The sequence below is a fragment of the Protomyctophum bolini genome (assembly GCF_963924005.1).
Source record: "Protomyctophum bolini genome assembly, chromosome: 4".
NCBI classification, from domain to species: Eukaryota; Metazoa; Chordata; class Actinopteri; order Myctophiformes; family Myctophidae; genus Protomyctophum; species Protomyctophum bolini.
Genome location: NC_137865.1, coordinates 11150478 through 11168129, shown reverse-complemented (window position 1 = coordinate 11168129; position 17652 = coordinate 11150478). Strand labels below are relative to the sequence as shown.

General features: G+C 42.5%; 1 protein-coding gene across 1 annotated transcript in view; it reads right to left on the bottom strand.

The window, feature by feature from the left end:
* Positions 1-3402: 3402 nt before the first annotated feature.
* cpne2 (copine II) overlaps positions 3403-17652 on the bottom strand; it is a 46498-nt gene continuing 32248 nt past the window's right edge. The window contains exons 15-16 of the mRNA XM_080761854.1: positions 6196-6432; positions 3403-5048 (exon numbers count right to left, since the gene is read on the bottom strand). Of these exons, the coding sequence (XP_080617980.1) occupies positions 4941-5048; positions 6196-6432 (345 nt within the window). The 3' untranslated portion in view covers positions 3403-4940. The remainder of the gene's footprint in view (positions 5049-6195; positions 6433-17652) is intronic.

Genomic DNA, 17652 nt, shown 5'->3' with positions numbered 1-17652 from the left:
CAGAGTGTCTCTCTCTCTCTCTCTCTGTGTGTGTGTGTGTGTGTGTGTGTTGGGGGGGGGGGGGGGGGGGGGGTAATTGAAAATGCTTGCTTGCTTGTTCTGGTGTGTTTCCCCCCCCCCCCTTTTATGATCATATTTGCATCATTACATGGCATGAATGATCTAACCTGACATGGGTGTTTTTAATGTGTTTCAATAGGGCATCATTTGACATGAGAGCCACAAGCTAAAGTTAACGGCATGTGTGCTGATGTAAGGTCATCTCAAGTTCATTCTGGGAAGCCAGTTGCTAAGAGGAAGTCTGATCTGTTGTTCTCAAAAAGGTTAAAAAGGGTTTGGTGTCACTTGAAGAGCCATGACATCTGAACTGAAGAGTGCTGCAAAAGACCACAATTATTTATTATTGTCTCCACCAGCCAAAGGCATGGGGAGAGTATGTTTGGCACTCCGTCGGTCTGTTAACAGCTAATCTCCGGCACCGTTAACTAGCTTGTTTTGGTAACTTTGACTGCACAATAGCCTCCCATTTAACCTAACCCACAATCAAATGTTATTCTATTTAATTCACTTGGCAGTATAGTGTTTTCATATTGGCCTACATTTACCTTGCTGACATCACTTCACCTCTGAAGTTGTATGTAATAATAATCGGACTGCTGGACAGCTGTATTCAAATTATACCGTATTATTCCAAATAGTATATGCAAAATAAAATATGCAAAATCGATTTGGACCCCGGGCGTTTATAAGGAACCAGGCCCTATTTGCTCAGTTTTGTAATGAATACATTTTCAACTATTTGAATAAAGGTTGTACACATCAGTGAAATTAACCGCTGGGAAAATCCCTAAATGAGAGCGCACCACCGCTCAGTGCATGAAATATAGGCTGCATGGCTAACATGCTTGTGAATGGGGGCATTCTGCATAATAAGTACTTTAACTTTTAAGTAAAAGTAAAGTAAAATTTTATTACCGGACTGGTACTGTATTTCTACATTGTAGTATTGATAATTTTAAGTAGTACTTTTTCCACCACTGCCCAGTAGTGATAACGGTCATGACGATGCTCATACGTTTAAATGCTTATTTCAATGCATTACCAACAAATAAATGTTTTGTGTAGATGTGTATGTTCCTTTTTTTTATTCTCATCAGTCGAGTGTGCCACACACTGCCACTCCTTTAGAATACATAGGCACCAACCAACCTGCAAACTATTCATTAATTGTCTCCGCCAGGCCGAAGGCATGGGGAGAGAGTATGTTTTGCACTCCGTGTGTGCGTGTGTCCGTCCGTCCTTCCTTCCTTTCGTCTGTTACCAGCTAATCTCCGGCACCGTTGGCCCGATCCATGCCAAACTTTGCACACACACTCCCTGGATGCCAACGATGAACCTCTGCCCCAAATATTCCTCAACGGCATGTTATAGCGCCACCATGAGGCCGATTTAGGCAAAACACATTTCTGTATATTACTCGTACACATTTTATCAATACATTACACAATTCGGTATACACTATCTCCATAGTAGTAGCACAGATTATATCCAAATATCATGCGGTACACATGATCTCTGTAGTCATGTGATCAAGAGTGGCCCGTTTTGTACAAAATGCTGCACATGTCTGCTCATCCAGAATTCTATCCTCTACAAAATGAAGAAAATTGTTGCAAAAAACTAACAAACATGTTTATATACTCCTAAACATTTTGCCAAACATCACACACACTCCTATCCTCCTGGTGGAGACCTCTTCTAGTCATGTCCTTAAACTGCCAGTTTTCAGCAAGCGGCCAACGGATCATTTTACAAGTTGTTTGTTTAATTTTACGTCCGGAGATGAGCTCCTGCCCAGGACCGGCTTCAGATGTACCTCCTCAGGAGACTTGGCTCAGATCTGAACCCATTTGATTTGTCATTAGGGACCCAAAGGTATTAAGCAAGCAATGAAGAGGAGCCACATTTACAAAAGACAGCAAGGTAGGACCTATAATAAACCATTTGTATCCGAGTGTGACAAGGTGACCACAGACATTGTCACAAAAATGGACCAAAGGCCAACAGATTGTGCTGTAGGCTACATGCCCACAAGAGTGCACGCTTGCTGGGTGGTGTATGGACAAATGGCAAGCTATACTTTAGGTTCTTTATTCAAGCAAACGCATCAAACTCTGCTCTGGATCATCAAATGTTCAAAATGGGTTTCAAGACTTTAAATAGGTTTGCCAGCTGGAAACACCTGCAACCACTGATTGGGGTCAAATTGGGCCAAACCATTTCATTGTATCAGTGGACAAGGTGTTTCTGTCAAAGAGGGACTCCAAGGAGGTGTGTTGTTTTGTATTTCTATTTTGTTAACAACCATGATTAAAATGCATTTCTGTATATAGTATTGATGGCCTGATATTTGTATTTATTTCATTATAATGTTTGATTTATTTAGCACACGCCTGAAACTTTATAAGACTGACCTTTTCCCTTGAAGACATCCTGAACCATCCATCCCCCACCTTCATTAATGTGGCCCACAGCAGATCACATCACATCACATCAGAATACTGGTAGGCTACTGATATTGTCTTTGTTATGTCAATGTCATCCAAGGCCAGCCAGTGGAAATCGTACCCAATTATAAGTATCTTGGCACGATCATCTATAATAAATTGAAATTTGACGCAAACACTGACATGCTTTGCAAGAAGGGCCAGCAAAGCCTTTACTGCCTATGAAAATTGGCTTGGTTTAATGTGTGGACAAAAGCCTGATATAGTGCCTACATACTGTAGCCTACATTCCGTTATTTCTTTCTCCTGTATCTGTTGGTACGGTAACCTCATTTTCAAAGATAGAAATTCCCTTTGGAGAATTGTGAAAACTGCTTCTAAAATGACTGGCATCCAACTGGATTTCTTCCAATTTCTTCTATAATAGACAGCTGCTCAAAAAAGCCCTGTCCATCCGCTCAAATAGTGCCCACCCACTCAGTTCGGAGTATATGCTGCTGCCATCTGGCCTTCGCTTGTGTGTCCCTATAGGTATAGGACAACAAAGAACAAGTACAAATACTCCTTTGTCCCTGCCTCGATCCGAGCAGTTAATGCTGCCGTAAGAACGTACAACAAATTATGATGTTTGGCTACTCTGTTATTTTCTTATCCTTTTTATCAATTGCACAGATGTGCCCATGCTATATGTTGTCACATGTCTGTTGCTGTGTTGTGGCTACTGTTTTTACGTTTCAAACCTCTACGATCTGCTGTAAACCAAATTGCCCCCCCCCCCCCGGGGACATTAATAAAGAACTTGAACTTGATGTATGTAATGTAATGTATAATGTATTTAAGTTTCTTCATACGCAGTTTGACATTTCTTTCAGTTTATTGACCTGAAAGGGGGAAATACACAACTTAAAAAAATAGCAACATGTTCAGAATCAGTACAAAGGTACACAGTAATACACATATTAGTACAACAGAGTACACTAACATTTGAACACTGCATAAAAGATCACATGAAAGAAACAAGTCTATTGGCTTGTCATGACTTTCATTAGAAATGTACATTCGATAATATATGCATTTCAAAAGCTCCCAATTAGGCATCGGGAAAGTGTAAAGTAATGTGGCCGTCTCAATTGAAATTCTTTGCCACGTGTTGACTCTCAGCTTATTTTTCATTTCACAAAATATCTTACAAAATTAGAATACATAATAATAAAAAAAGAAAAACATGCATTTGTCACTGTCAGCATTGCTTTGTAAACTGAGTTGATATTTGCAACATGCAGAGGACATGCTTAATTTATACCCTGTTGTACAAAAGTGTATCGCACACCAGAAAACAGACAATCTACAATTAAAGCTCACAACACAGCTTGTAGATCTGTCATTTTGCCGTATGATACATTGTACGACAAAGTATATACCGGTACTCAGGCTATACGATCTTTTTATTATTATTATATATTTCTTTACAAATAAATAAATGGACCCCAAAACCAGCAGTAGAGTAGGCTATATACAGTATGGTATAAGTCTCCCTGCATTCTTCATTGTGTATCTATCCTATATCTACCCTGTATTTGTGTTATCACTAGACACTATTCCCTTTATGGTTTTGTCAGGTACATGGAACTTATTAAGCATAACGTAACATAAAGCGCATTTTATGTATGTACAATGAACAACTCCTCTTCGGTGCTGCATGGAGCAACAGTCCTGCAGCAGTGCATCTGTTAAGATTGTATATTATGCTTATGCTGTACAAAGTGTACATTGTAAGCAGTCAGTGGACATGTTGTAGACATGTGTAGGTATTTGTGCCTCTGTCCAGGCTCAAAATGTTAACCACGAGAACATGAACATGGAATACGGCCTCACTTACAGTATCCATCATTTGAAAAGGGTCCAGGTGGCAAAGTGGGTGTATTTCAATCAATAACAATAATTATTTTCTTTTTTTTTTTAACTTAGGAGCTAAGTTTACACCAAGGGGCTCTATGTATCACAGTATCAATCACATAACATATACACATGCATAAATCTGTGATCTTTGATCTCATTGGGTCCTTTTCCATAAGCTAAAATAATTTCAATACCATAATGTACCTGCATAATAACAATAAAGTATTTTCCGAGACACCTGCCACACATGCAAGGTCCTTTATCTCAATTTTTACATTATCGACAGCCTGTTTCCTGTTTTATAGACACTAATTAAACAGAAAGCATTTAAATTTTGATAGTCTCATTGAAGACCTATTCAAAACCTTGTATTATGAGAACCTAGCAAATGGATTAATCAGATTGACTGTATGTTTGTGTCTGCAAATTGTTCTTTTGTTCAATTGCAGCTGGTGTACACACTTTCATGGCATAGTTTTGGCAATTGATATATTATAACGTAGTATAATATACACTTATGGCCTCCGAGTCTTCTCACTCAGGTGCTGCGTTGGAAGGCGACATATTCCGTTGTTTGAAGTACTGGGTGACTTGTTGAGGCAGCTCAGCTAGCACTGACTTGGCTAGAGTCTCCTTTGGCGCCTGAGAAATAAAATACACGCGCGCGCACACACACGCACGCACGCACGCACGCACGCACGCACGCACGCACGCACGCACGCACACACACACACACACACACACACACACACACACACACACACACACACACACACACACACACACACACACACACACACACACACACACACGAGTTTAAGGAACCGTTAATACAAATACAAACTGCATGCATACATAATTTACATACGTGTACCCTGAAGAAGGCCGTATGGCCGCTACGTGTGGGTAATAAATAAAGGCATTTCACGTTTTCACCAGATGAGTGCCTTATTGTTTTTTTCCTTTTGTACATTCTGAGTCTCCAACCAAAGAGCACCTTCATTATACTTTTTTGGACTTCTGAGCACTCCAGACACCACGTTTCTTTTTTTTCCATACAGTATTAAAAACAGACACAAGGGCTCATGAATGTGTCTGTACATAGACAAATGTGTCTGTGGCAAGCATTAATTATAATAATAGCTTGAATTTATATAGCGCCTTTCATGAACCCAAGGACGCTTTACAAAATGTACCCCAAACAGGATTCCATTGCAGTAGTCCAGGCGGGAGGTAACAAATGCATGGATAAGGGTCTCTTCACTAAATGCCAAATGAGTAACTGCTGAGTAGCTATCTGCATCTACCATTTGTAGGGTATGAAAAAACAAATCATATAACACTTCGCTATGGGCAAAATTAATTCAATGTGAGTTTCCAATCAGCAATTGCATTTCTCCATTGCACCTTCCTGGCATGGTAGTGCCACAAGAATCAGAGCCAAAATGTTTCCAAACAGTTTACACCTGAAATGGATGGAAGGTGATTTGTCTTATTTCTCACTCAGTGGGCACCTATCGCATGCATGTCTGCCCTGAAAGGGTATACACTCCTTTGTGATCTTTCCCAAGCTTTCTTCCCTTTCTTTTCCATGTTTTTTAGTTTGTTTTTACCTTCTCCATATTATGGGTTTTTCCCTCACCCAAGTGTCTAAGGACATGGCGAGTTGTTACTTGTTTGTTTCCCCTTTAGGCCTGTAGAGGCCTATTTGTACTATTTGTACCATGTGTTCGACAGTCCAAGCAAGAAAGAAAGAAAAGTATACATTTCTATCTTCATGAATACTCACATTGCGGAAGTCCCTGAAAGGGACAAACTGGACAATGTCCCGAACCGCCTCCTCTCCTGTGTTGGAGCGCAGGACGCTGGCGTCTCCGTCCAAGAACTCCATGGCGGCGAAGTCGGCGTTGCCCACACCGATGATGATGATGGACATGGGGAGCTTGGCGGCCTGCACGATGGCGTGGCGCGTCTCGTCCATGTCACTGATGACGCCGTCCGTGATGATGAGGAGAGTGAAGTACTGCTGCAGAGGGGATGACAAGGAGAGAGGGAAAGAGAGCTGAGGAGAAGGTAGGACGCTAGACAGGTGGAAAGAACAGTCCGTCTGTGGAATGGGAAGGTTCCAGGATCAATCCCCAGCTGCTTCTACTCAAAGTGTCACTGAAGCTACACAGTAACTGGCCTTGACAAGCAGGCTGCGGTGCCTCAGGGAAAAATGAGAAAAAGGCTGCACACTCGTAGCCACGATGCTGTGTATTTATTGACAAGAATCCAAAATTTCGACCTTTCGGCCTTCTTCAGGGAATAAACAAGCCATAGGACAAACACACACTTATAGGGGAGCAACAACAGGTGGACTCCATAGGGGGTGTGGTCGTCATCAGGAAAAACCAATCAAGTGATTGGGTGCATGTGTTTGCCTCAGGGTGCATGTGTTTGCCTCAGGGTGCATGTGTTTGGTCCGACAGGCATTAGTCCTACACCCTACCCAATACCCAAGCCTAAACCTAACCTCACAGGAAGCCACGTTTTAACCTGCCACAGGTTAGTTTTAACCTGCCACGCATGTTCGGGAGCCACATGTTAGTTTGAACCTGCCAAGGGTGAGTTTTAACCTGGCCACAGGTTAATTGTAACCAGTCACACATGTCAGGACTCAGGAGCAACGGTGTTAGTATATCTGCACGGTGTCTCACATGGCTATACCTCAGCTGTCGCGATTGTGTGAACATAAAAGCGTAGGTTGTAAATGGTTTTGAGTGGATGTGTCATGCTGGCAGACTACTGATTAATTTGTAGTATAGCTGGCTTTATGTTGATTCCTTTTGATGTTCATTTTGTGTGCATGCATGCTTTTCTTTATTATTTCATTTTGAGTTACAAAGTTGCAGTGTTTTGGAAGCCAGTCTATATTAGTAGCAGTGGCAGCAGGTCAGCATTGATGACTCCAATTAGACAAGTAAATTGAACATTGCTAGGCTACTATTGGTGCCGGGCTCTCCCTAAAGTCCCTATTTAAGGGCTACTGTGGGAGAATGAGGCAGTTTGGCCCTAGACATGGTGACGCACGTACACACATGTGGGTGCAGGCACACTTAAGAGTCAAGAGGCTGGTGGATGGAAAGGTGCTGCAGCTTCAACTTAGTTGGCAAAGCTGTGCACTATAGCGTCACTATAGCGTAGTTTCCAATCCACCAGCTGTTTAAAAACCCGGAAGAGACGTTTTCTGACGTGACAGTGTGCCTTGCGCCCAGACGGCACTATACAGAAAGGACAGAGGATGTGGATTTGAGAAGGAGCCAAATGGACACTTCAATCTGCTATTGGATTTTAATCATTGGAACTTGTGGCATTTAACTGTTTGACTGTTAACCTTGGACGCTGAATTGATGTCCTAATATTGTCCTATGACCATGCCCCATATTTCACTGCTCTGGTTTTATCGTTATATAGTGGTATAGTGGAATAAAGTAACATTGACTTTAGACTTTGTGCCTCACTGTGTGGTTTTGCATGGTGTCTCCCATTTGAGCGAAGTCCTTATGTCACTCACTCATGCCCTGGTTCCAAGGGCTTTGCAGAAGTTTTTCTCTATGGAGAATAACTTGGGGTCATCTTAAAATCGTCTCATGAGAATTGTGGTCCAAGAATAAACAAACTGTCACTGCGATATTGTCGGGATATTGTCTCTGATCGTCATATTTGATAGTCTTGTTTCTAGCGGGGAAAAAATCACAATAAAACACAACACCATGAATGAATAAAGAAAACAAAACACATATAAAAAGTAACACATATAACAGCAAAAGAAAGGAACACATAAACAAACAACAAACAATCCCACCCACCCCTCCCCCCGGGACCAAAGATGCCACAAATTGTCAGGACTCCTACCACTGTGCAATGGGAAAATAATAATAATAATAATGACTAAATCATGTCCTTAACCAAATCTGCAATACCAGACCAAATATTAATGTTTTCCTCTTTTGCTCCGTGCAATCTTGCTGTTGACATTTCCAGATAGATGATATCTAGAAAGGTCAAAGCCCATTGGCGAAATGTCAATTTCTAGCGAAAATGTAACTAATTCGACAGCAACTTTAGCGTTTTCTTGCAATCAGTCTTCATATCCATGAGTGAAACGGCCGGGATGATTTGTTTATTTTTCAAGCACAGTTCTTATGAGGCGATCTAAGGTCACATTCTCACCTAATACTTCGGTAGACTCAATGCGTATGGGCGGAGAATTTGGGATTATTGCATAATTAATTAGCTGCGGTTTGCCTTCACACAGCTGTCATCCGCAGCAATTGGAAACGCAGCAGGGGGACCTTTATCAATGTGTTCCATTCATAAACTAGCCTACACAGTGAAATCTATGGTGATAAAATTATACTCATAACGTGCATGTGTCGTGCCGTCTGACTGGACCCCCCCGGCCACCCTCTCTCTCTCGCTCTCACACCATACGCACGCAGCCACACACTGTTCTTTTGGGCATGGAGGCACAGCGCTGAGCGCACTGATATAACAGACAGCAGCGCAAAATGTTTACACGTTTATTGAGATGAAAGTTCCTACTCCCCACTAGTCCCCACACAGTGACAGCACTGTTTACTGCACGCACAGACAGACAGAATATTCTGTAGGCTATAATACTATTACACTGACTGCACTGCAGTGTTTATGTATTTTCTTAAGCAATTGATTACTCGTCCTCATTTCGATCAGGGCTTCAGTCTCCTCATTCGACCACTTCTATCCACGGTAACAGGACATCTTTGCGCTGCGTAAAATATGCCTTCTCTGTCTCCAACTGTTTTCAGCTCCTCACCCGCCACATTGTTTGCTTCATTTCCTTTATTTACTGCGGATTGCATTCACACCTGCACCGAATCGTAACCAAGTGCGATTGGAAGCGAAATGAAACCCCCGTTTTTGCTCGGAGTATAATGCGGTTCTTTGATACGCATTACGATTCGAATGAGCCTTCACACCTGCCAAACGAAGTGCACTTTCTGAAAATGCGCAGCAGGATTCGTTTTAATCGCAGCAAAGCTCTCTGATATGAATGTGACCTTAGTGTCCCCTATGGGGATTGGGGATTATAATACAAATAAAAAAGTACACAAACCAGTGGACTTAGCGCTCTCTAGTGATATCAAACTTCGGTGCTCTATCTATAGTGTCACATCTTAGAACTGAATTTTATTGTTCACACTAGTTTTGATTGATTGAAATATTTATTAACAGTTTGCAGAATTACTGTACATTTCAAGCACAACTCAATACAAAGACTGTTAACTGTGAGTGGACGACCCAATAAAGCATTACACTTGTTTACAAGAGGGTCCACCATGTTCAATTCATCAAAACATTTAAGGACATACAAATAGACACTTCTATATAGCCAAAGAACAGAACAGAACAGGAATTCATCATAAAGGAGGTAAAAAGGGAAAAGAAACATATAGTGAGGGGGAAAAATGGGAGAGGGGGATTCCGATTTTACGAATTGCAGCCGTCCGTAGATGCCCTTTGAGAGCGGTTTTGAAGGAGTCAAGGGATTCACATGTCTTAATGAATCTTGTGGACCAGACCCATTGCCTAAGCCATTCCAGCCTGTCAAAGTGGACAGGGGTGAGGCGGGTTCGGGGGGTGAGGCCAAGTAGGAGCCTGACCAGTTTGTTTTGGGCGATCTGGAGCCTTGTTTTAAGGGCCTTTGAGGTGTTGTGGTACCAGGAGGTGCATGCATAGTCGAAGAAACCTTGTATGAGGGCTCCTGTTAAGGTCTTCAAGGTGTTTTTGTTGACCAGTGAGGAGATCCTGTAAAGGAATCTTGTTCTTTGATTGACTTTTTTGATTACGTTGGTGGCTATTTTATCACCTCCAGGATGGAACCTAGGTACTGTAGGTAATTCCATCTTTCACCCACTCTAACCAAGAAGCCATCTGCCTTGCTGAGATTACTATTTGATCCGAAGAGAATGGATTCAGTTTTTCCCAGGTGTAAGGATAGTTCACACTACTCTGTAACAGATGGATGACTAAAGCTCTATATAATAATAACACCCGTCTGTGTATGTGTATGCGTGATTGGGTGAATTGTAAGGTGGAACTAGTTTCATAATCAGTACACCTTAGTACCATCTCTGTTCTCTTTGATCTATCTGGTTCCTATAGTGTTTGTTTTCCCCATGGTGTTTGTTTGATCACATCTAATATTTGATGTGTTTGGTTGGACTGATTTCTCTTTTGATTTTGGTGAACTTCACTATGATGATTTGGATTCCTGCCTTCTCCCTGTTTTTTTTGTTACACGCGTATGATTGACCACCTGTTTATCAGTGAAGACGTGCTGTTTCCTTTGATTTCGACTCAATGTCCCGAGCCTTTCTCTGTGCCCGAAGATGCTCTGATCTGTTCTGAGTCATTATTACAGATGGAAGGGATGGAAAAACAAGGAGAGACGGGCCGAAAACAGAAATAAAGGTTTTCGTCCCTCTCATTCGCATTCTGTTGCACTTCATTCATATGACTGATCATGCCATCTGCCCACCACGGCACGTCCAAACCTCAGATAAAGAGGAAGCACCGGCATGGGGACGAGAGAAAGAAAGGGGGGATCATGGATGAATTGGACCGTTTTTCACAGCAAATCTTGATCTAGTTTTAGTTCATGAGTCGCAGTCCTTTGAGTAAAATTCCATTTAACTTTAGTCATGTATTACATTAGTCATCTGAAATGTTTTAGTTCAGTTGACTAAATATCATGTGATTTTAGTCGACTGCAGTTGATTTTGTTTAAAAAATATATATTTTGGTGGGCCTTTGATGCCGTCGTAAATGCATGGCAGATTTTACACTTGGTTGGTTGCATGCTGAAAATAGCTGATGTACAACTGCAAGCTCACTGTGATCTTGTGAATCTGCTTTTTTCAGAGAGCAACACCCGAGCGCAACCAAACGTAATGAAGTAATGAAGTTGGTACAACGTAGGTTCAGGAGGGAAGACCACACTGGGGAACAATCTCCTCCCGTCACGTAAACGCCACAATCTGATTAATATCAACTCCTCCTAATAATCTCACCTGCATAACAATCTTATCGCCACCGTCCAAGCTAAACAAGGACGGTACCCCGCTGTGCCCACCAGCATCCATGCACAGTTTTCTCGCATCCCACATCCATCCCATTCTCCTACCCATGCATGTAACTAATCTTCTCTCTCCCGCATCTGACTAACCTCTCTCTCTCATACGCATCCATTCTCACGCAGGTTTTCCGGAGGGGACTCAGTCACGTCTGATCGTCGATCGATCACGAGCCCCAAAGCCAAATTCTCCAGGGTCCTCCGCCCCCCCCGCCCTCTCCTCTCCATCCCTCTTCCCTGCCGCCCCCCCATCCCAGCTTGCTTCTCCCTCAACCTCCATTCCAACCTCCAGCCTTTCTCACTAAGCCACCCTCTCCTCTTCAGCCCAACAAACCCCCAACAACCCCTTCTGCACAACAACTAGCCATTTTTCATTCCTTCCACAGTTCCTCATCATACACTGCATTTACCTGTTTAACGTTTCAATAAATACAACCAAACTTGATTCTTTGTTTTGATGGTGTGGTCTTTACTAGTGAACATATCTTCTCAACTAGCCCCTCATTAACATTATAGTCTAGTTTTCATGTGTCAATACATTTAGACTTTTCGCCATAGTTGTAGTTGACGAAATTAACACTGCCCCAGTGCACGACAGATGAAGAGGAAGGCATGAAGAGGAGAGAAAGGGGGATGGATGAATTGGAATGAAAAGTGCAGGAACAGAAAAGCAGAGAAGTTGGGGGGGAAAGACCTGGGGGAAAGGATTAGGCTTTGGAAAATGGGATAATACAAGGTACTGTATGTAGAGGAGAATATCTGGTTACCACAAAGCAGGAAACACAGGCAAGGTGGAGAAATTGCTTCCACGAGTGCCATGCCCTGCAGGAGAGGAGAGGGTGCCTTAGTGAGAAAAGCTGCAGGGAAGCGCTGTCACAAAACGTCATGAGTGCCAAAGTGACACAAACCCAACCGACAGTAGTGCAAAGTATAGCATCCTGAAGCCTGATGTGATGCGGTGTGAGCTTGTAAATGTTGCTGTTTTATATTAGTTAGTTATATCGATTCTGCTACGTGGTCCTTAGCTTCACGTGTTGTATACTGATTGTATTTTTTCCATTAATATTTCCTTGTTTCTTTGGTTGTCTTGACTTGTGTTGTTTACTTCTTGTGTGTGCGTGTTGTTAATTTTTTTTTTACTCTGTTTATCTCTCAGTTTATTTCTGCATTTGTTAAAAAAAACTTCTAAAATTGAATAAACAGAACGTTAAAAAAAAGAAAAGAAGAAAAGAAAATATAGCTACAAGCAGCAAGAAAGTTTCATGCTAATTGCTGAAAAATCCAGGCAGAAAAACAATATCTGAGGGCGGAGTTTGCATTTTCAATTGAGTGCTATAGCACCACCCTTTGGCCAATGGTCATGGGCTTTGCATCTTTTGGCATGGCCCTCTACCATATTACAGAGTTTCACGAAAACCGACTGCACAGTTCAGCCAGAACTGCTATTTTTGGCGGAAGGAGGAGACGAAAAAAACCAGACAAAAACAACAAGGGACCAAGTCCCTTTGGGACTGGCTTGGAGCTATAGAGCTATAGCAGAAAAGGAGGCAGTGAGAAAATAGGATAAAAAATAAACATGAGAGAAAAAGAGGAATAAAGCATGGGAATTGTGTTCTCTAGAATGCATGTTAATTATGCTGGGACACAACAAAGAAAACAAACAAATGGATCTATACGGTACAACTTTATGTTTTTGTTTTTTGTTTATTTAGTGTAGCCGTGGGGTTTGGTGTGGTTGTTAAAAGATGTGAGCTATACTTACTCAGTTTGTTTCTATGCTGATATCAACAGTACCAAGGGAGATACAGTATGCATTGCATGGCTGTGCATGGAGGACAGTAGTGTACTGTGTAATGTATACAGTGAGAATAGTACGTATATGAACAGGGAAGTAAATCTCACTGGGATCTCAACTAGTGTTCAAAGGAAGGATACATAAACACGAAATGCCATTAAAACATGAACACGGGCAACAAGCGATGGCAGTGCAGGCTCAGCCTCAGGGGGTATAGTTGTCTGTGTGTGTGTGTGTGTGTGTGTGTGTGTGTGTGTGCGTGCGTGTGTGCGTGGGTGTGTGGGTGAATGTAATTGCGACCGAAGGTTGCAGTTAACTATGGAATCGAGCATTTCCCGTCCGTTAGTGTGTCGGGCACCATATATGGTGCCCAGGTCTCGTGACATCATCAGGGATGGATATGTGGAGACCCTGATGTCAGAGTAAATGTGACCTGCTGTCGCAGTTAAGCCCATATATGGAGATCCCTGATTTCTCATCACTATTGGCCAGTAACTTTACATCTGTCAAACCATTAGATCTCCATATGGATATATTTCAGAACCTGTTCTGACATTCCATGTTGACCTGACCCCCCATGCCAATGCGCCAGCGCTCGCCCAGCAGTCTGCCATCAACGAGGCGGGTGTGTGCACGCTTCTCGCCCTCGGGCATCTTACTGGTGTATATTGTAAAGTGCTTGGGATAAATTCACTGTAGAAATACCATTTACTATAAACTACACTACTACTATACTGTAGTGTAAACTAAAGAGTTGTCTATGAGCAGTTGTCTCACTATACATGCGTTACGTGCGTGCGTGCGTGCATGCGTGTGTGTGTGTGTGTGTGTGTGTGTGTGTGTGTCTTGGTGTGTGTGTGTGTGTGTCACAAAGGCTCTATACTAGTCCCCCTCGTGTTTTCTCTGCAAATATCTTCACCGAAAATAGCCGTTCTACCAGTTATTTCCGTATGCGACACCATTGCACGATGGGGCATAAATTAGGCATAACAATTACATACATGCACACACGCACACACACACACACACACACACACACACACACACACACACACACACACACACACACACACACACACACACACACACACACATCTCTGCAGAGACATACAGACATGGCATCATTGGCATGTCTGACATGGAGCCTACAGAAGAAGGCTCCATGTCACACAACCATGGCGCACGCATGCACGCTCGTGCGCACATGCACACGCACACGCACACACACACACACACACACACACACACACACACACACACACACACACACACACACACACAGAACGAAAGGGCTTTGAAGTCTGTCTTTAATGTGCCAGCAGCTGCGCTCATTAGTGAATCATTATCACACAGACAGTCAGGAACACACCGTGTGACACCGTCTAGAGGGCAACGCACGCACGCTTTGATTATTATTACAAAACCTACATTAAGCCCTACACTTCAGCCCTATATACATTTCAGCCTTTTAAAAGTAGTCGATTTGCAAGCTTGTAAATCTGCTATTTTCAAAAGATTTTTATACATTTTGAAAACTTGTGAAATCGGACATTCTGCATAATGAGTACTTTCTACTGGTACTTTTAAGTACATCTTGATAACAATACTTTTGAATTCTGGACTTTTACAGTAACAGAGTATTTCTACATTGCAGTATTGATACGTTTACTTACGCACAGTTGCACGCGCACGCACACACACACACACACACACACACACACACACACACACACACACACACACACACACACACACACACACACACACACACACACACAGTCACACACACCCCTGTATGTAATCGGTATGTGCTTGTGTCACCGTTGTCACATTGCATTGTTCCGCACAACCTGTTTGAACTCATATTCATATTCATAACCATAAAGACTCTCTTACACTATAAGCAAAGAATAGCCCCTGAAACAGTGAGAATACAGAACAAGAACAAGTCTTTGTCTATATTCCTGTTCTCTATGCTGGGTGGCAGGGTGCAATTAGGGACAAAAGGCTGTGTGGGAGCATAGTGATACCTAGCTATTACCCTCAGACATATAGGCACTGGTGGAAGAAGTACTCACATGTTTTACTTAAGTAAAAGTCATAGTAATATTACAAAAGTATTGGTATGAAAATGTACTTAAACCAAAAGTTTTGTGAGCTTGTAGAAATGCTTGTAGAAATGTATAGGGCTGAAGTGGGCAATTAAAATGTTGTATCTTTATTCAATAAAACTTTTTGTTTGCAACAACTTGAACTATTGAACTGATCTCGTTTGTATTCCAAATCTTTAAAATATGAACAGCTGTGCACAACATTATCCAGCAGCATCGGTTACGCTGTTCAAAAGCTTCAATTTTAACCCGTCTCAGCCCAATGCAACACAGCTGGAGCGCCAACAGTGAACGGAACGAGAGCAAGAATAGCACACAGCAGGACGGCTACTTTGTCAGCGCCCTAAACAGCAGTCTCACTATGAGGTAAGCAAAGCAAAGCAAAGTTACCATGTTTACCCAGGGTAACTGGACTAAGCTCAAGAACTTGTTTACAACCATGCCCTGCTTATAGAACATTTCATGGTAGGGGTTCAATGCCTTGCTCAAGGGCACTTCAACGGTGGTAATTTTAACGTGCCGGTCCGGGGATACGAACTAGCGACCTTCCGATATAAGACCGCTCCGCAAACCGTTCGTCCACCGCTGCCCCACGGCCACGGTTCCGTTCCTGTGTAGAATGTTCTAGAACAAGTAGTTCTAAACTGATTATCGATGGGTTGCTCTGCTAACTAGAGGTAACCAGGGATTTGGTTAACCAGCTCAGTGTTTTTTTTTGCTTCTCTTCAAATGTTCTTAATTCTGGGCATAATCAGTTTTTGGAGCATTTCAATTGTTGAATCTTGTGTAATTGGGACGGAGATTAACCAATGTTTGTAATGTTCTGATGGGCGACGTATACTGTGTTATGTGTGCACAGCATGTTCCTGCTCTCAAGATCCCACGCACACGATTTCTGTCATTCAAATGTCTCTGCAATCACTGATTCTGTCACGTCCTGTCCTAGGACGTACCACGTTTGCCCTTACCCCCCTGTGTGTTTCCCCGCCCCCCTGATAGACTGACACCTATGGACTCAGCTGCGGACAATATTGCCATCACGGCTTGTTGGTATTTATGTGTTGCTCCTGTGTGATTCTTAATTGTTTCCATGACACGTCGCGTGTGTGTATCTGTGTCTACTAGCCCTGTGAGGCATCCTGTGATCCTGTTGTTTAGCAAATAAAGCCCTGTTTACTGTGCTCCGGTCGTCCGTCCTGCATTACTCCCACACCGTGATAGATTCCTTGTGTTAATTATGTTTTACTGTCAGTCAATCAAAGTTTATGATTCAAAATGTCATGTCGGCTCTTCCCACATAAAGAGTCCATTAAATTGCTTTCACGGAGAGCAAGAGGGAGACATGTTCAGCACCAGGTCATTCAGGTTTGGCTTATCAGCGACGAATTGGACAATCAGATACATGAAGGAACTGATAAGAACCAGAGCGAAAGGAAAGCTGTATAGATTGAATAGAGATTGACCCCAGATGAGCAGCCATTATCCTCATGAGAGTTTTGATAGTCGAGGGACGATTGCTCTGCTAGTTTTCTTTTCTTTTGTTTGGCAACAGAGGATATACTATATATTCCATAGCTTGGAGGGACGATTGCTCACATAATGCATGTTCAAAAATGGGTAGTCAGTTGTTACCATAGAGCAGGGGTCCTCAACTAGAAATGCTGAAGGTCCACAAATATTTGTTGAAATAAGACCATGGTCCAGTCTCATGCGCACGCAAATTAAATTGCGGGTCGCGGGCCACGTGGGCCGAAACAACTATGCCTGTTTAGTAAAGTCAAACCAAGCTATACAAACTGGGTCTCTTCCCGAACAACCAATACTGGGGTGGCAGTCTGGCAGAGTATGAAAATATATTTATTCACTATTATTCATTATTCACCTCCAAAAATCAAATTTTGTTCATTCAACTGAATGTGTGAATGTGTAATTGCTAGTGAGCCAGTCAGCGCAACATTGTCATCATGACATACACACACGCACACTCCACATTCAGAGCGCTAATTGCGTTTCTCGGCATTGATCGAATACAACAGAGAATTCAACTCACGGTTGCGGTGACTTCTTTTCTTCTTTTTGTGGCTCTCGCCTTTATTTTATATTTTGTATGGAGGGACAGACAGTAGGCTGACAGGAAATGGGGAGAGAGATGGGGGAGTGACATGCAGTAAAGGCCGTCGG